At 44.2% G+C, this 19,847-nt stretch overlaps 2 protein-coding genes across 8 annotated transcripts in view; both read left to right on the top strand.

Annotated features, from left to right (window-relative positions):
- The window catches only part of EDN3 (endothelin 3), a 527,748-nt gene that overhangs the window by 132,082 nt on the left and 375,819 nt on the right, over positions 1-19,847 (top strand). The window lies entirely within an intron of this gene.
- Positions 1-19,847, top strand: part of GNAS (GNAS complex locus) — a 177,698-nt gene that overhangs the window by 72,713 nt on the left and 85,138 nt on the right. For 2 of the 7 annotated variants that reach the window (XM_083507610.1, XM_083507611.1), the window contains exon 2: positions 7,217-7,289. In XM_083507610.1, the coding sequence (XP_083363736.1) occupies positions 7,217-7,289 (73 nt within the window). Of the gene's footprint in view, positions 1-1,252; positions 3,185-3,665; positions 3,760-4,039; positions 4,414-6,752; positions 7,115-7,216; positions 7,290-19,847 lie in introns of those variants that run through there. The other 5 variants (XM_083507613.1, XM_083507612.1, XM_083507615.1 and 2 more) reach the window with 5 other exon arrangements.

Raw genomic sequence — 19,847 nt, 5'->3', positions numbered from 1 at the left:
AAAATGCAGTTAGAAAAGTTACTCACCTGTAAAGGACTGTAGCCTTAGTTTGAAAAATAGGCTCATATTGTTAGACATTCAGTACCGAGTTCTGACTAAAAAAAAGAGGACCTGGTTGCATTAAACATACTGTATAAATCCCTGGCATCAAATCAAGCCTTCACTACACCTTGCCTTGCAACTAGTCAGTTTAGGCTACCCTGCTAACCTTCTATTGAACATTAGATCACAATGGTGGCAGTGGAATGAGTTTTCTTGCTCATCAAAGGAATTCACAGGCCTTTGTTAACCTGGACAGTACTGCAGACATATTCATTTCAGCATTTGTAGACGGCTTGTCCCTGCTAGCCTTGCTGAGGCAGCTCCACAGCCTATTCATTTTTTGTTCAAATTACAACTGAAAGGAAGAAAATGTCACACCAGCAGCAGTCAAAAACAATGCAAAACGTTGCAATAAAACAGTAACATAAAGCGTTGCAAATTATAAATATTAGCTCAAAGCCAGCTAACGACCAGAGGTTAAAAATAGGATGAGAATAGTAGGAGTTAAACACTCTGCCCTGCATCTTCCATGTGGCACGTCAAAATGCAATGCGAGCGTAATCAGCACGGAAAATCCAGGGGCAGAAATCTCGTGAATGTGGCAGAAGCATTTTTCCTTCCCCAAAACTGCGCCCAGTGCCTGACACGTGTCTTGCCTCATTTCTCCCTCCCTTGGCCCCTCGTTTCTTCTTCCTCATGCTGCCTACAGGTGCTACTGCTGCTACTTCACCGCCCCGCTTCTCTTCAGCCAATCTGACCCATGATCCCTATGCATGACCAGCAAGGACTTCCTCTCCCTTTTAATTACAGCTATTAATTTGCTTTAATTGCCCAGGAACCCCACCGTGGCTCAAGGGCTCGCAGCATTTGATCAACACGCCGCCGCCCCCCCCCCGCCGCATTTTAAATTGGAAAGCATTTTTGGTTACGCATTTTCAAAAGTTAAAGATGTGCCATTTCGCCGGGTGCTTTCGCCTACCCCCGAAGCCTTTTTGGGGGCCGTTGTTTAATCCTATTTTGTACAAAATCCGCGTCGTGCTCAGGATCCCAGTTCCGCAGAGAGAGGGGGCGTTGGTGAACAAAAAGGAAACTGAGGTTCCCTCCGCAAAAAAAAAAAGAGCCAGAAGGAACTCCCCCCGCCCAGCGGGAAGCTAAATTTAAAACACACGCGCGCACTCACACAGCGCGCAACCCCTGGGCGTGTCAAGAAAGGAAGGAGTCGGCATTGCAACGAGGGCAGCCGCCGCCGCGGATCTGCGCGTCCCTCTCTCCCGGTGGGTGTTTGAAGAGGGCGCCTCCGAGTCAGTTAACTCCTGACGTTTGGGGATCATGTGAATGGTTGAGTTCCCATGGTTCCGTGTGAGTTCGCCTTGCCCCACCCCGTCTCTGCCTCTCTCGCCTTTCCCTTCCTCTGTCGAATGCAACAGTAAAATAACAACAACAACAATCGCAATCCTAATAATAATAATAAATGCAAGGGGAGGGAGGAGGGGAGATAAAATGGGGGAGGCAATAAAAAGAGAGGAGGAGGGAAGGAAGTAAATAAAAGCTCCTCATCGGGAGAGTTATTTTCAGTTACTGGGGAGGAGATCCCACTTGCTTCCCCCCCCCTCTCGTTTCTCCTCCCTTCCCTTTGCTCCCCACGTTTGCAAGGGGAAGCCAAAGGGGATTCGGCAGTCTGGAAACCGAACGTGAAAAGCGGGGAGGAAAGAGAGCGGGGAGGGAGAGAGAAAGAGAGCAGCGCAAGCGAGAGAGGGAGGGGGGAAACGAAGAGGGCCTCGGATCTCGGCAACCACCATTAAGGCGGAGGAAGAAGCGACAACAGCGGCCGCCGCGGAATATCGAGGGGGAAAGGAGGGGAGAGAGATACTATTTCCCTCTCTCTCCCCGCAACCCAGCCCAGGAAAGGAAAGCGGGGACTCGTTTGGCCAGCCAGCAGCCGAAGGGTTGGCTTTGACCCCCTTCGGGCGCTGCGCCCTTTTTTGGAGAGGGAGGCGGCGTGTGTGCGCGCGCTGCAAAAGGAGAAGGCAGGAAGAAGAGCGAGCGAGGAAGGCGAAAGAAGAAAAAAGAAGAAGAAAAAGAAGCAAAGGGAGGGAAGGGACGGGAGGGGAAAGAAGAAGAAGAAAAAAGAGGAGCGAGGAAGAGAGACAATTCTAGATTTTCTCCGTGCCCAGGATTTGGGGAGGTTTCTCTGCTTGGAAGCTGCTCTGCTGCTGCCGCCGCCGCCGCCTTGGACCTGGAGGATTATATATATAATATATATATAGAAACAGAGACGTCTCTTAATATTCTCATTTCGCCCTCCCCCACCATTGGAGGTGGCGTGGAAGCTGGAAATATTTTTTTAAAGACCCAATTATTGTTATTATTTTACTGCTGCAGGGGTTGGAAAAGGGGGGGGGGAGAGAAGGAGGAAGAAGGAGGCAGCTTTTTTAACCCGTGATCCTGCGGAGAATTTCTCTCCCCCCCCCGCGCGCCAGTGTGGTCCCCCCCTTTTTTTTCTTTTTTCGTGACTGCCAATCTCCCTCCGTTCCCTACACCCCCGTCTTCTTCTATTCCTACCCCCCCCCCTTTTCCTTTTTCTCCGGATCTGCATTGCGAGAGGATCTGGTCGAGGTGTGGGGGAGAAAAGAGGTTGGAGGCCCGGCTTGAGCAGTAGCAAAGTCATCGCTCTCTTCCCCCCCAACCCCTCCCCTCCCCTCCTCTTCCCCCCCCCCCCAACCAACCCCGTAGTAGGCTCCGCACTCCGCTCCCTCCATGTCTTTAGACAGCGGCAGCTGCGAGTAAAAGAATAAAAAAGGGGGGGAAGGAGAGAGGCTCCCCCCCCCGAGATACAGCCGCCTTCTCTCCAGCGAGACCCGGTTGCTTCCTGCCCCACTCCCTTTTCCTCTCTCTCTGTCTCTCGGCTGCGGGTGCCCCCTCCTTTGCACCCCCCCAACCCCCGGCCTTTCCTCCCCACCCCACCCCTTCCCTTCCCCCCTTTCCATTCCGCCCCCCCCCAAGATGGGCTGCTTAGGGAACAGCAAGACTGAGGACCAGCGCAACGAGGAGAAGGCGCAGCGGGAGGCCAACAAGAAAATCGAGAAGCAGCTGCAGAAGGACAAGCAGGTCTATAGGGCCACGCACCGGCTCCTCTTGCTGGGTAAGGGCGGCCGGGGGCAGCGGGGAGGAGGGCGTCTCTCTTTTTTGGGGGGGGGTTGAGGAGGCCAAGCGCGCGCCCCCCCTTCCGCATACACGGGGGCGCGGGAGAGAGCCGAAAGGAAGCGCGGACGTCTTTCTCGAGGCCCGGGTCTCCCTGGGTAACGGGTGGCAATAACGGGGCCCAGCAGTGACTGGGCAGCAGGAGGGAGAGGTGGGGCCCTGCCTGCCAGGCCGCCTGCTCGCTCGCTCGCCTGCCTGCCTGCCTGCCTGCCCCGCGGGCTTCTCGGGGAAGCTCCCCCGGCTTGGCAGGAAGGGAAAAGGAAGCGGGTCTCCAGGGGTTGGCGGCGAGGGAAAAGGGGCCTGGGAGAAAGTAGGCCTCGGGCCCTCAGCCGCTGGCTGCTCGTACTGCAGCCACGCTTGTGGGGTGTGTTTTTAACGGGGAGGGGTGTTTTTGTTTTTGGCAGGGGGGTGACAGCTCGGGGGAGGGGAGCCAGCTAGGCACTCGAAAGGGTCCGGAGCCCTTCTGTTCCCAACACGTCGTTTTCATACGTTTCATGGACACGGGTGTGTTCCTTGGTGAGCAGGGAAACCCCTTGAGGTGGATGACAACGCTGGTTGGCCCTTTTCCTCTAAACCTCCCCCCCCCACTGCTTGGGACCCCCCAAAGTGGATAAGTTGTAACTGGTAGCTCACCCTACTCCTAGGGTTTACCTTATTATTATTATTATTATTAAGGTGACAGAATATTATTATTATTATTAAGGTGACAGACAGAAACATACATTTCCCTTTTTAGACTGGCTTGCCCCCCCCCCCAAACATGGCTCACCACCTCCTGTTTCTGCCCCCCCCCACCTTGTACTTCATAGGTAACTGCTGCATGGAGAAGAGGGCACAAACCACTGTTGAAAAGACACTCTGGTCTTTTCAAACTGTTACTGGTTGAGGCAGCTGTCAGTGATGTTTTAAGTGGAATGTCACTTTCATAGAATGTAATGTCGGGGCCTGTACAGGTAGAGGGTTTTTGGGGGGGTGGGGGCTGCAGGCCACAGGATGCTCAGCACTTCAGTTAAAGTGGTCGCAGTCGCTGCGTGTGGGCCCTTGGTGGGGGGACTGAAGTGGATGATAGTAGCGAATGGGGGACAGGGAGTATGAAAAGAATCCAGCCTCACCCTTTTCCCCGTTTGGGAACGCTATACATGCACAAATCCTTACAGGAAGTGTGTGGAGGTGAGTGGGGCTTTGCAGTATTCTGTTGAGTTGGAGGTGGGGTGTATTCTGGATAAATGGGATGGTGGTGGGCTAAGGTGCTTTTCTGGGGACTTGGAAGGAAAGGGGGCTAAATGTGGACTCGGAAAAGGAGGCTTTTGAAGGAAGCGGAAGGAAAGGTTTATTTTTAATACTGTGATGGACTTGCGTCCTTCCCTTTGTCACATTTATTATTATCATTAACATTGGGGAAATGCGGCTGGGGAATGAGCATTTTTGGCTCCATATAGATTAATACCAAATGCTGGCCTATTTGTTTGGTGTGTTTTTTCCAGCAGATACACACTTGGTTTAAAACACTTCCCAAAGACCTCAACATAAAATGAATATTCTGTTTTCAGACACGCAGTTTGTGTGACATTGTAGTATCTAATGGTACTGGAGTATTGCTTTTGAATGGCCTGTATTTTTTTAGAGGAGAACCTAGTTTGCTATGATCCATATTTTTAGGTGGTGTTGGTGATTGGAATAGTGAACATGGGACTCAGTGAGCTGTTGAGTGAAGAGAGCCTTTAAGTCATTGATTTTAAGAAAGGAAGATGTCTAAAATACAAGTTGAATAATTATAGCAACATTTTCTGCATTGAAGTGATTATCCAGGTCCCTTCTGGCACATAAATTTGAGGAAAATACCTGATTTAATGTCTGCCCGATGCATGTGTGCGATCTTAAGAATGCATAGTTGGAAGTAAATCTGTTTAAATCAGTTGTGCTCAGTCCCATGTAACTTGTATTTAAAACTGTTGTGGAAATCAGTTTTGCAGCTTAAATATACAGAACAGAAGCTTATAGACATTTATATGCATTTGTTTAAGCTTCAAGTAGTTAGAAAATAGCTTGGCTCTTCATAATTAAAACATGGGTTCCTTATGTGTCTTAAATTTGATTTGCCCAGATGTGGTGGCTTAAAAACTGTAGTTACATGCAGTCCTTAAGTCATACAGAGAATGACAAGAAATCTGTGGTGTAGTAGTGTAAGTACTATAAAATCCAGAAATGAAAGCACAAGTGCACAGTACTAGTAATAATGTGTTATGTGGTGAACATGTTAAGAATAATGCAATGGAAAAAACACATTTCATCTTAAAAGCTTGTTCATAGGACTTTTAGAAGTCCTTAGTGTGGTTTCTCAAATCATGTATGCATTTGACTGACATATCAGTGATAACTGTTTAGTGTGTTTTTTAAATGAAAAACACAGTATGAGAGAAAATACAATAGTTATAGATAGCTGCTGGGAATTTCAGGAATAGGGTAGGAATTTAAATTGGTATTTGCTTAAGTTTTGCGGGGTTGATAGTTTTAGCTGTCCCCTGCATCTTCATGGTGGAAGGTCGGGAAAAACACCCTCACTTTTGATGAGCTCTCTTTATGCTTGGTATGATAGATTTTTGCTTATTTTTGACCTATTACAGCTCTGTGACTGGCGAGTGCTATATGCAGTTATTTATCTGTCCTGGTGAAATCTTTCTGAACCTGTTTTCCACCAATATATATAAAGAATGGGGTGGGAGTGAAGATTTCATGTCTGGCATTAAAATGTTCAGAGTTTAAGTAGTTTTAATAGTGTGTTGGAGTGAAGGAAGGAGTTAGGTTGCTGTGGAATTTGAAAACATGAAAGAGAAGGGAGACAGGATAGACTTCCCCAGAAAAATATACTTTGATATATAGCTGCTAAAATTTAGTTTTGTGTACGAGACTCAAAATGGAGGCTTGTGCTGTCATTGAGTACCGGGGAAAGCCTGGCATTGAAGAAACACAAATGATGCCTTCATGATCCCTGCCTTGCTTAGGTCTCCTAAATTTCTCTCTTTTCTGGGGCTTGTGAGAGCTGTAAGTGGAAATAAACTACCCAAAGATGCTAGAGCATCTGTGTGTCTGCATCACCATGGCAGGACTTGATTTCCTGCAAAGGGGGAAGAGAAAACGCCAGCTTTTATATAGAAATATTGAAAGCTAGTGGCTGGAGTGCCTGAATATCTCAGTCAGATTTCATGGTTCAAGCCCTTCACTGTGCAGACTGAGTGGGTGCAACATGCCGACTGGATGGGGAGAAAAGGGGCTTTCTTGTGTGTGGAGTGGGAGAAAAGAGAAGGGTTAGTTGTAGGGCGCAGAATGAAGGACGTCTTCTCATGGGAGTGAGCAAGATGGTATTTTCAAAATGCAGACTTGATGTGCAGCTTGGTGGGTATGTGCATGGGGTGTAGAGCATGTGGAGGTGATGGGAAGCTGCTTCCAGGATGCAGATGAGAGGTGGGGAGCAGGAGGGGGCTCTTAGGCATCGCTGTAGCAGAATGGTGGCAGGGGTTCTCCTTTCTCAAATGGCACCATGTTCTCTGTTTCAGTGTGTTGAACTGGCTGGTGGTGTGATTAAAGACATCAGGGTTTTACAGACACAATTGGCTTTGCTCCTTTCTCCCCCCCCTTTGAAGTAGTCGTTGTTTGAGGCAACTCCCGTTTCCCTTCAGAATACTAAACTTGCCTCTGCCTTAGTTTCCCCATTCTGCTTTTTTGATGCAGACAACTGGGGGGGAAAATGGATAGTGAAATATTTCATGCTTCAGCTCCGACACATGACTTCAGCTGGACATTTATTTTTAGCTGCAGCTACAGTTTCCAGTGGCAATTACTGCTTTTTTTCCTTTCAGTTTTCAGTCTTGTGGTGAGTAACCTAGGTTCATGGATTTTGCCTCTTGAAGCGACTCATGTGCCCCAGAATTTATTTTACTTCCTTCTGAAATTGATTTACTTTTTTTGTTTTTAGGTGCTGGTGAATCTGGTAAAAGCACAATTGTCAAACAAATGCGGATCTTGCATGTGAACGGATTTAATGCAGAGTAAGTGCATCTATATTCCTACCACATTATTTGAAGTTATGTGCATGATTGATTATAAGTATATTTGTGAGTTCTGGAGTAATTGAATGTGGCTCCTTGAGGATTTATTGTCTTTATAGGGGGAAAGGGTAGTGTTTAGTTTGAGAGTATGGTGATTGAACTTTTCAAATATGCGAGGGAGCCTGCTTCTTAACTGATTGCATCAAGGTTTCATTTGTCAGGCTTTATGAAGGCGAAGTTTTGCTGCAGTTTCTCTCACAATATGGCTGACATCTAACTTCTTCTGTAGTAGGCTCAGTGTTTTCTTTCAAAGTAAACTGAATGCACTTTATGAAGAAGTATTAAGGGTTGCTTCAGGAAATTGATTACATACTGGTTTTATGTTTAAGGCCACTGACAGACTTTTATGATTGCTGTTTTGGTTTCCAGATTTGAGATAAAATAAGCAGCTTTTGGTTCTCTCTGTTTCATTGTCACTTTGGATGGGCCAAGCGTTGACTATATTGTTCCCTGTCAAGCAAAACCTATTCAACTTAAGAATTATTTAGTTAATATCCTGGTTTGGCATTCCATTGTTTGTAGAGAAAGATGTATGACCCAGTCTTAAGTACATATTTCTTAATTGGAATTTCAAGGCTTACTATCTTTTTTCAGAATTCTACTATCATTACAGTATTCCACAATAATACCCCAAGTCACTTTTTGGGGTAGTATCTGGGCAGGACCCAAATATCTGCTCCCATCTGGGACAAAAGGTACTGCATAGCAAAATAGTCTTGAAACTGAAGTGGTGCAGACAATTGAAAAACAGTTTTGGACTTCCATGGTAGTTCCTTGCTTTCTCTACCCCCTCCCCCAGTACTCAGCTTCTGAACAAGGTGGTTCTTTTTAGCTAATCATCATTGAGATATTTGCCTGTGAATTGGTCTAATTCCCTTTTAAAGCAAGGTAAACTAATTGGCAACCTCTCATCTATATTGTGGCAGCAATTCATAAATCTGTTGTGTGTTTGTGAAGAAGTACTTCTATCTACCCTGAATCAATGCCCAGTTTGTTTTGGTCACTCCAGGTTAGGGAAGCGAGAGAGAGAGAAAATAATTGTCAATACAATTGTTTATCATATTCTCTCTCCCCCCCCCCCAGTGTTTTTCTTTTCTAAGGTTGAAATCCCCAAATGCTCTCACTTTTTTGTTGCCAGATAGGTGCTCTTGATTGCCTTGCATCTTTTCTGACTGCTATTTCCTTCTAGAAGAATGGGTGATCAGAATGGAACATAATATTCCAGATCACTGTAGATTTATAGGCTAATAAAGGCTTTAGCATAGTCACAGTCTTATTTTCATTCTCTTTTCTAATCAACCCCATCCTGGAATTCATCTTTTTCACTAGTGCTACAAGTATTCAGTGCTGTAGCTTCACATCCCCCCAGTTAGTGGCTAGTAGAAAAACAGTAGTAACTATTGTGTAATTTATAACAGATTCATTGGGGTAGCCTTGTGAAAAATATTGGACCTGGGTCCAGCTGTTAGTTCAGAAGAAAAATGTACTACCTACACACCAATGTGGAAAGACTTCTTCAGTCACGAGATTTTGATATGTAGCTCTTCTGCTTTTGGTTCATACTTAGTTGCCTTCAATAATCTGATTTGTTTTATAATAAGGAAGTTTTGAACATTTATTTCTATTTCAGAAATAATTTTGTTTGAGAATTCAGCAAAGGCAGCCTGAAGTCCTAGCATATGTATTGGCATCCATCTGTCTCAAGAGACAGTGGAGTGCGCCTCTAGGGGTGAAGTCACCGAAGTGAACTCCCCGGGGCATAAGTCTGGGCAGTGTGTATGGAGGTCCTAGACTGCCCAGGCGACAAGACCCTCCTCTCGGCCTTGCTGATGTGATCCAAAGGAAAGCATAGGAATACTTTTGGCAACAGGAGCTGCTGGAAGAAGTGTACATGGCACCATCCAACTGCCTTAGGGACTCCATTTCAGATTTGTTTAGGCTTTACTCCTTAGCCTTTTCTTCTCCCAAAGATGTCCCATAAGGCAGTGAAGGTTTAAGATCAGAGTTTTCCTTCTAGATGAGCTACCATCCCAGGTTGATGAACCCCATCTGCCCTTCACTCTACAGCATCTGTATGTCTTGGTAAACATTGGTTAGGACAGCGTGAATGAGTAGGAGTGAATCATAGTGAGCTTTGGTTTTCCTCACTTCTCCCATTCATCCAGGAGAACTAGTTCACATACTTTTCGCGTCAGCTTTTGATTATTTTCTACTGCTATATTATAACAGACAAAATGTAAAACCATATGCCAGTGCTGACCATGTTATCTGGACCTGGAACTGTGGTTGAGCTTAACCATGGTTAGTTTTTACAAGCCATCTTCAGTAACTGTGATTTCAATTTAATGTTACCCGCAGTTTGCCAGTTCAGACCACACAACAAACTTTGGTTAAGTAAAAAGGAGAACCTGAGGCATACTGTGGCTTGTTCCTCTTCATTCATGTTGCTCTAAACCAGGGATGGCCAACAGGTAGATCGCAGTCTCTTGGAAGTTGGACAAGCCTGCTCTAAACAAACCCTAACTGGAGATGGCGGGAATTGAATTTCTGTTGTATGCCATCTTTTGAAGGCTTGCTGTAAAAGGATAGGTAGAAAACGAAATAAAAGAAAATAATAAACTAATAATAAAATATTGCTTAACTGAAACTCATTTAGAAATATGTCAGTATGGACGAGTAAGAGGCGCTCTCGCATCTTCAGAAAAGTTATGCAGTCCTCAATACTTACCTATTATCACTTGGATAATAGGATTTTAATGTAGTATAGATTTAGTGTACATATGTTAGTTCAATGTATTATTTGTAGTGTTTCAGTTACAGCTGGTTCTTGGACCTTAACAAGCTGCTCCAAAATTTAGCCGATTACTGCTAATTGCAAGTTAGCCCACCAAAAATGTACTACCGTTTCTGTACTTAGCCATATGTGATGCGGTGCCTGGATGTATGTGTACATGATAGAGTGAGAAGTTGGTGGAATGGAAGTAGGAAGCTGTATGTCATATTACTTGACTTTTGGACCCTTAAAATGTTGGGGAAAGAAACTCTTCAGAATTGGTTTCCTCATAGTAGAAATCACGAGTTAGCGTATGTTAGTGAACAGTTTGGGCTTTTGGTGCAACTTGAGAGGAATGGGATAATAAAGCTTGGGAGCGAAATCTGAGAATATGCCTCACAATGTTCTTGTTCAGATCCGGTACGTGGAACAACATTGTTAAGAGGATGCCATGTTTGATGATGGATCATGAAGTCAATGGATCATGAAGTCAATGGACTACAATTACTGTGGCCTTTTAGTTTAGGATCCAGATTCCTTCCCCTTTTCATTGGAGAATATATGGCTCTTGATCAGTTTACTCGGTGTACACTCCTATACATTTAGGCAGCTTCACAGAAGTGGGATTTAAGCAATCTGTGTTCAGAATGGCATCCTTGGTTCCCCAAAAAAGTCTTAGTGAGAAATCTGAATAGAAATATAACAACAATAATGAAATAAACTGCCAGGGTGTCTGTTCCTATGCCAGGGTGTTTGAAAGCCTAAATTAGTGTCTTCTTTTTTACTAGAATGTAGCTGTTGCTTAAGTATCCAAGCTTCAAAAATTATTATTCCAGTGTGCTTTATCCTAGCTTCATATAAACGGTAAGGCTGGGCAATATCTGGTTTTCAATATTGTGATATATCACCAGCTAAACATCATGATGTCTAGATATATCACGATATCTGAAATATGGAAGGAACTATGCAAAGGCAAACAGGACAATGTCCTGGCAACTGCTACTACTTAAGGGTCTAAAACTGATAAATGATGATAATATCAATCACCTCATGGTCACTTTCATCAGCAGGCAAGCCAAAATGCATCCAAACAAGAGTTTTGGTTTGGGACTTCGCTACCGAATGGTGGCATTCAGGACAGTCCAAAGTATGGCGATGAATATTATGTTTAGCTGGTAATAACATTGCAGTGTTTAGCTAGTGATATATCACGATGTTGAAAACCAGATATTGCCTAGCCCTCACACACATTGTGATTAACAATATTTTGCGAGGTCAGATATTATGAAACAGTTATCACGGTGTGAACTTCAAACCGGTTTTGGTCAATATATTGATATATCGCCCAGCCCTAATAAGTAGTCCTTAAAGACTGTTCGCATTCAGTTGATATCATGACATTTCCAAAGGGTAGGATACCCTGCATTATACATAAAAGGCTGGGGAATTAGTGCCTTTTCTATATTTGTATTTACTACCCTAATGTGTTGCTGGTTTTTGTTTTTGTTGTTTGTTTGTCAGTCCATAACAATTCATTTGACCCTTGTCTTGGATTTTGCTATTTATAGAAATGTTATTTGCAGTTCAGCCCCCAAAGTAATCTGCATAGGAGGGGTATATCTAGAGATGTTATGATCTTAGTTAGGGTTAGTGAACCAAAGTTTGGGCTATTGATACAAGGAAGGGCATGGTTTGTCTTTTAGAGACTCTGTCCATTCTGTCATGTTTCAAGTTGTCCATGACAATAGCTTTGATTGGGCTGTGGAGGAAGAACTGATGCATTCTTAAATGTCATTTGTTGGTTGCTGTTTGATATAGGGTAGTCTGGAGAAAGTCAGGCAATTTTGCCTTGCTTCAGTGCGATTCATTTGCAGTACTCAGAACCTACCCATTTCAGTCAGTGTTGCTCTTAAAGTAATTGAACAAAATGCATAGATTTCAGGATTAGATTTGAATATTTTTGCAGCTGTTTTTCAAAAGAGACCTAGGCATTTCACACCCAATTACAACTTGTGCTGGCATGATGTATGCAGAGGCACTTGCTAAGTTTAGCATCTTGCCTGATCAGTGGGCTGACCATTACATTTTTCCAAAACTTGTAAGTACCTGTAAAATTAGACTGTACCCTAACCTCTCAAAAAGCGTTCACCTCCCAGTTTCCACATGGCCCTACCAGTCTCTGCAATCTGCATACCTGTAGAGCCTGCCTCCTTCTCTTTTCTTGCCCTGCGTGATACTTTTACAGCCAATGAAATTCCCAGGACGTCTTTTTCAAGCTATGCTTGGGAAAGCAAAAGAAGCAATGAATAGTTGGTGAGTGGTTTTGAGACGTTGCCCTTTGACAAGAAGAAATTTCATCTATAATCGTGAAATTCAGTTGGGTTTAAGAAACTGACAGACAAGATGCCATTTTCCAGGGAAAATTTGCAGAAATAGCTTAGAAATAAATAACTCCATGCAAGTATATCTTCATTTACCATCCTTTGATATCTAACATCACATTATATAACATATATATATATCACTTGTTATATAACTGCCCTTGGCAGTGGGGTAGGAAAAGTTTGTGGATATTTAAGTTACGTAGACAATAGGGACAGGAAGTTGTAACCATGGGAAAAGAGGAAAGGTGCATGTCAGTTGCTAAAGTGAAGATGTGTGAGTTAAGTGGGGTTTTTTCTCATTTGGCGAGATTAGGATGCAAGTATATTATGGAGAGGGAAATGTGTCTGTAATCCATGCATTTGAGGTAACATTTGAAGAGTGACTAGGTAAACGAATGTATGCTGCTATTGCCAGCCATTCACAAAAGTTAAACAGGAGACATATGTTCAGGGTGGTTCAGGCCCATGCCAACACTGAATGGTAGTTTTGAGGGCTACAGTTCAAGAAGGAGGAGCTCAAATTGGTAGATAGATTATAGGTCCTCTCTTTTCGGCATGGTTATTGCCTAATGTTGGAAAGAAGTAGAACAGCATTATGGGTTGAATCCAGGTATGTTATATCTGGGATAGATCCACTGAAATCAGTGGACTTAAATTATCCATACCCATTGATTTCAGTCTCCTCCAAGTATAATTAGTTGAATTCAACTCCATGTATTTACAGGGATTCCACCCCCACCCTTTAAATTCACACATTTGTTAGAGTTCCAATAGCAAACCTTTTCAATCCCTCTTCTGTTGAATTGCTTGATCTTAAGCCAGAGTGAATGACCAATTGTCATTTGCCACATTCATTCTGTTGTATCTTTGGTATGTGTGACCCCCTTTCCTAGAGAATACAAGACGTTAGGGCAAGAAGCAAGGTGTTTAAATTTAAAGTAAGATAGTTTTATGTTAAAGAATGGGAAAATATTTCTTTGAGAAGAGCAGTAGAATAATGTGGTGAGAATTTGAGAACTTCAGGGACTGAGATTCCATAAGGGAAGGATGAGCAAGAATGCTATCAGTTGTTTGTTGAGAACACCATTGTTATTAAAAGATTCAATGACATTTTGTAGAACAGATTAGTTCTACACTTGGGCAGTCTATTCACTTTGGGCAGTGTTATTTTGTCAGGCTTAAAGAGGTTAAAGTGCACTCTGAAATAGAAAAAGCAGAGTGGTTTAAAAAGCATGTATGTCTCTAACCTGTTCCTTTATTTGTAGATTATCCTAATGACTCATTCTCAGTCACTAGATTTCCCCAACTCTAGTTGCGTTCGTTAAGAGTGCATGCTTCATTCATTAATAGGAGAATGAAGCTGGTAAAACGTAACTATCCATTTTCGTCCAACAAATATTGAATTGTTGCTTATTAAATTATGATGAAAGTAAATCCAGAGGCCAAGCTAGTATTTGCTTTTGTTGTTGTGCTACAGCTTCTGATGAACTCCAGTAATTCTCAGGTATATCGCTTTTCCTTTTAAGAGATAAAAACCTCCTAGGTTTGATCTGGAATACTGAGTTCAGATGGAGTCTCAGTGAAGATAGAATGCCAAAAAGGCTATTCTTGCTGGCTTTAGATACATGCTCATCTGTCAGGGTAGTTGAAAGCTTGGAGCTCAGATATGTATCAGAGCTGCAGAGATTAATGGTTTTGCCAAACTTCTGTATGTAAAAATGGCAAATTTAGGACTTGGGATGAATACAGCATCTTCCATTTGTCCAGACTGTAACCTTTTATCCTATTACAATGGTCAATCATTTCACTTCTGAAAAATTCTATAACTTGCTTTTCCGTTAAGAGAGCTGGTTGTAGGGCTTAATTGGCATGGTTTTATAGCTAAGTTTTCGAAATGTGGCCCAATTTTATTTGGCCCATGGTAGTCAAATTTTCTGAAGGGATGATAAAACAAAAAGTTCTACTGCTTCCTGCTTTATAAATTGTAAGATTAGTCTTGGCCATTGGCAATCCATTGTGATAATGCTCCTTACGTCTGAAATATGACAAGTAAGCCAGGGCTGTTTCTGTGGTGGCCCTGAGGAAATAGATATTCCGCCAAAGGAAGTCCAGCTGGCCCCATCACGGCTCACCTTTCAAGCTGTAAGACCTGTCTATTATTGTGTCCTTTTTCAGGGGCTTCATGTTAAAAAAAAAACAAAAAAAATCTGACTGCTGGTGTTTTTATGCTGATTTTGATTTTCACATTACACTGTTGTGTCACTTCCTGTTTTACATTGTTCAATTATGGTAGCACCTGAATAGTTAAGCCAGGAAAAAAAGTGTGTATCTACTTTTACAAAATTCCATTTCGTTTGTTTTTCTAAACATATTCTAAATGAGAGATGGTATACAACCTGAAACATTTATGTACTTTTAAAAAATAGTTGGTCTAAATATTTTAAAGCCCAAATAATTAAATTTTATTAAAATAAATTTTGAATAGTTTTTTTACATTTGCTTGCTTAAAAAAATGATTAACGACAAATTTCCACTCAGATAGGAAGTTGTTACTGATTACTTTTCTTTCAAGCAGTATGATACAGACATGAATTGTGCCATGCTGCATATGGCAAATATGTAGGGAATTGGTTCATGCGTAATGGAAGAACTCAAAGTGACTAGGGTAGAAATAGGGAAATAAGTGCAGTATGGAAGAGATCCAGTGCAAAAATAATGGCTATATTCTAAACCATCATTTAGAGAATATGGCTCTCCTCCTCTTCAGCTTGCACATTACTCTTTCCCCCATGACAGGAGATAGAAAGCTTCCACTTCTGTTTTAGATTAACCATGCTTACCATGTTGACCAAACCTTAACTATATTTAGTGAAAACAAGTCAGCTTCCCAAACTGGTGCCGTGTCTTGTCCCTGTTTCTCTGCTGTTCTCCTCACCTCCTCTACTTCTCCCTTCATCTCACTTTCCTCCGTGCCCCCCGTCTTTATATCCCTTGGTCCTTATTGGAATAGGTGGTGTATGGGAGCCTTGTGGGGGCCAGCTTGGGAAAGTATTGGTGAGGCCTGTGGTTTTTGCCACCATGCACCTCAGGTTCATCTGATTACCTCTCCTCTGGCATGGTCACAAGGAGCAGACTGGAAGCTTTTGCTTCTATTTTTTGATTTAATACACTTTGTTAAGTCTGAACCTGGACAAACTGTGGTTATTCTGAACTATGGTTCAGGGAAACAAGGCAACTTCATAAATCAGTTTGAAGTTAATTGTTTTTCTAAACTGCAGTTAATACTAACCACAGTTTAGGGTTTGGACATAATGATTAATCCATGGCTAATTGAAAATGGAAGTGAAAGTTTCTGATTTTGAGACTATCACCAAAGGATAAGAGGGTCTGGTCCAGACCATTGTCAGTATTCAGCTACAGTGAATGAGGTAACTGTTAACATAGAAGGTAACATCTAAACTGGACGATTCCCATGTTGTGTAGTGGTCCTTTATATCCAGTATAAAGGAAATTGTGAATTTTTTTAAAAAGCAAAATTTCCTAGTTAAGGCATTGTTGTCTGTGATGATGATGGAGGAAGTGTTCAGTACCAGAGATCATGTTGGTCTCACTTCATGGGGAAGAGCGTATTAAGCAAGTGTGCTGAGAATTCATGCTTTTTGAGGAATAACTGAAAGGTTAAATTTTCAGGTGTGATTAGGTAAAGGTACCCCTGCCCGTATGGGCCAGTCTTGACAGACTCTAGGGTTGTGCGCTCATCTCACTCTAGAGGCCGGGAGCCAGCGCTGTCCGCAGACACTTCCGGGTCACGTGGCCAGCGTGACAAGCTGCATCTGGCGAGCCAGCGCAGCACACGGAACGCCGCTTACCTTCCCGCTATTAAGCAGTCCCTATTTATCTACTTGCACCTGAGGGTGCTTTCGAGCTGCTAGGTTGGCAGGCGCTGGGACCGAGCGACGGGAGCGCACCTCGCCGCGGGGATTCGAACCGGTGACCTTTCAATCGGCAAGTCCTAGGCGCTGAGGCTTTAACCCACAGCGCCACCCGCGTCCCTTTAATCAGGTGTGATTAAGTATCATCTATTCATTCTTATGGTTACAGATCTCTCATCCGCTATGTGTATGCAAGTACAGTTAATTTCAGCGTGGTTTAAAGTATGTGTAATTATATATCACATTATATTCATACAGTGGAACCTCAGGTTGCAAACGTGATCCATGCGGGACGCGCATTCGCAACCCACAGCACTACGCATGCGCGGGTTGCGATTTGGTGCTTATGCGCAAAGCTCCGAAACCCAGAAGTAACCCATTCGGTACTTCCGGGTTTGGCACGGTGCACAACCCGAAATCGCGTAACCTGAAGCGTCTGTAACCCGAGGTACCACTGTACTGCAGTTCAAAACTCTGTTTCTGTTATGCCTTGAAAATAATCCCTTACTCTTCATGGCCAACTGAAATGAAGTTTAAATACAAATAAAAGCTGGGTCTGTTTCTTTGCATTTGTCCCTCTTTGCCCCTCTGCTTTGGTTTATTGTTCGCCCTGTCCCCTGCCCATGAGAGGGGCTTGTCCAGGGGTCAGCAGACTAAGGTCCGCGGGCCCTATCAGGCCCACCTGGGTCGTAAATCTGGCCCACGCTGCGAAGCTACAACCTGCCGTGAAGCCGAGACTCCCAGCGATGGTGACAGGAGGAAGAGGTTGAACGGTGGCAGTTCTGCTACTCAATTGCTGCGCCTGGTTTATCTCAGCGCTGTTTGATTGGCAGAGACGTCCCTGCGCCACGCTGAGGTAAACCAGGCACGGCATCTGATTGGCAGAGCCGCCGCCGCTCGGACTCTTCCTCTCCTTGCAAGGAGGCAAGGCAATGTCTACCACCGGCTCCACCTCCTCCCGCCTCACCGGCTCCGGAAGTCTGTTTTCCCTTCCCCGCCAGTTTCCACCTGCGCTACCAGGAGGCGCCGCATCTTGGTGCGTAGCCGCACCCTGCCCTGCCGTTGGATGCACGGACGCTAAGAGCCCTAAAGACACACTTACTCGCAAGTAAGCCGCAATTGTTTCAAGGCCGCTTGTTCAGCCCCTGAAGAACTGCTCAAACCCACTGAGATGAAATGCGCTACGGATTACACCCCTGGGAAGGTAAACGCATCGGCTGGACTCCCTTGCCTCTTCTTCCAGCTCCCCCCTACCGTGTTGCTTCTCTGGCCTGCCACAAGGTCTGAGGGATAGCGGCTAAATTTTTTTTTTTGCTGAACCCTGGGCTTGTCCCTTGTTTATATTACCTCTGTAGTATGCTATGTACACAGATGCCTTCATAAATAAATATTATCTGTAGCATCTATTTTAAGAAATAGTGCATGAAATGGGCTATAAATACTTCTATTTACTACCACATGTTGCAGCTCAAATTTATGGCACTTGTCATGGAGGACAGAAATGGTTTAACTTTGTGTTTTGTGGGCTTCGTTGCTTAAGTTGTCATAGGTTTACGGCTTGGCAGAGTTTATTTCCATTTAATGTATAGTAACTTTGGCTGCATCTGCTTATGACTTAAAATGCGCCTTTTTTAGATAACTCTTCAAGTGGTGGAGTCTGACCAGTAAAGCCAATAGAGAGACTTTAAAGACAAACAAACAGTGAGGCATCAACTCTCATGGACTAAAGTTCACTTCGTTGATGCACGGAAGTGTTATCCTCAGTTGACACACGCAGGGAGAGGGAGAACTTGCAAGCAATGGAACCAGAAAGCCATGAGATGCAAGGGGTTAGCAGGAGGTCTGTGGAGATGGTCCATAGTTGCTTAATACAGTGGTAGAACGCATGGTTCACATGGAAAAGGTTCCAGGCTCAGGCACTGGCATCTCCAGCTAGGGCTGAGAAATGCTGTGGTATGAAACCACGGAGGCCTGCTGCCAGTCACTGTAGACATAGTCTTGACTTGATATAAGGCAGCCTTGTAGCTTTCTGTGACATTTCTGTGTGGAGCCCCAGTTATGCAAAGTAAGACCACTAGCGTTCACTAGTGATAAGGCTATCTTACTAGTCATGTTAGATTGAACAGATATTCTAGTTTTGGGAATTTGTGGTGAGATCAAAATCAGAATAATGATAAATTAACTACCTTTCACTTGCTGTATTCTCCAGTGGGCGATTAAATAGGCCAATTCTGCTTGCTCCTATCTGTAGTCAAGACTCCATAAGATAATTATCTGTGCCTACTGCATCCTTCAAGACTCCCAAGACACAGAAATAATGGTACAGTCTAAGTGAGGAATTTTGACTTGTGAGACTGTCAATAGTGTCCCTAGACAACTCTTTGAGTCTAGCAATGTAACAAAAATTAGCACAAGGTCTTTGTTTTAAAAAATGACATTAAGTGCACCAGCACACAGAAGTACCGTATTTTTCGCACCATAGGACACACTTTCCCCCCCTTCAGAAATAAAGGGGGAATGTGTGTGCGTCCTATGGAGCGAAGACAGCATAGCCCCGCGACCCTCTGCCGGCTGGAGAGGTGACGCGCGGCTATGGCAGGAGCCTCTATAGCCGCACGCCACCTCTCCAGCTGGGAGAGCGCGCACGGGGCTAAAGAAGCCCCGCTTACCCTCTCCCGGATGGAGAGGTGACACGCAGCTATTGCAGCAGCCTCTTTAGCTGCGCGGCATCTCTCCAGCCGGGAGAGCGCGCGCGGGGCTAAAGAAGCCCCCCGCGACTCTCTCCCGGCTGGAGAGGTGACACGCAGCTATGGCATGCCTTTGCGCTGCTCCCCGACCTGCTCTTTGGGGCTGGTGGCAAGCTTCCCCCTGCCAGCCCCAAAGAGCAGGTCGAAAGGAACCTGAAGCCTGGAGAGGGAGAGGGGTCGGTGCGCACCGACCCCTCTCGCTCTCCAGGCTTCCAAGGTAGCTGCCTGAAGGCGTCTGAACGCACCTTAAACGGCACCTTGTTTTAGAGGGGGAAAACAAGAGGGCGCTGGGCAGAGAGGGAGAGAATTTTTTTTTCTTGTTCTCCCCCCTCTAAAACAAGGTGCGTCCTATTGTCTGGTGCGTCCTATGGTGCGAAAAATACGGTATTTTTAAAAAACCAAAAAACCGGTTTACATATGTTTCAGTCTTAGAGAGCCCTGAAATGGTACTTCATAAGGCTGGTATGGCAGGTAAAATAATTTTGAATCAGAGTATTTTTCTGTGACGGCTAAGTTTTTATTTGCTGCATTATTGCTTTGGAATACTTGGAAAACTTAGTCCTTTTCATGAATTCCAATGGTCACATAATATTGATTATATTAAATTTCAGCCTGCTGGAGAACTTGATGATAAATTAAATAATTACAGGCAACAACCATTT

Source organism: Podarcis liolepis, assembly GCF_965112155.1.
Source record: "Podarcis liolepis genome assembly, chromosome: 6".
NCBI lineage: Eukaryota > Metazoa > Chordata > Lepidosauria > Squamata > Lacertidae > Podarcis > Podarcis liolepis.
The sequence above is the reverse complement of the archived record's forward strand: the minus strand, read 5'-3'. Positions and strand labels throughout refer to the sequence as shown.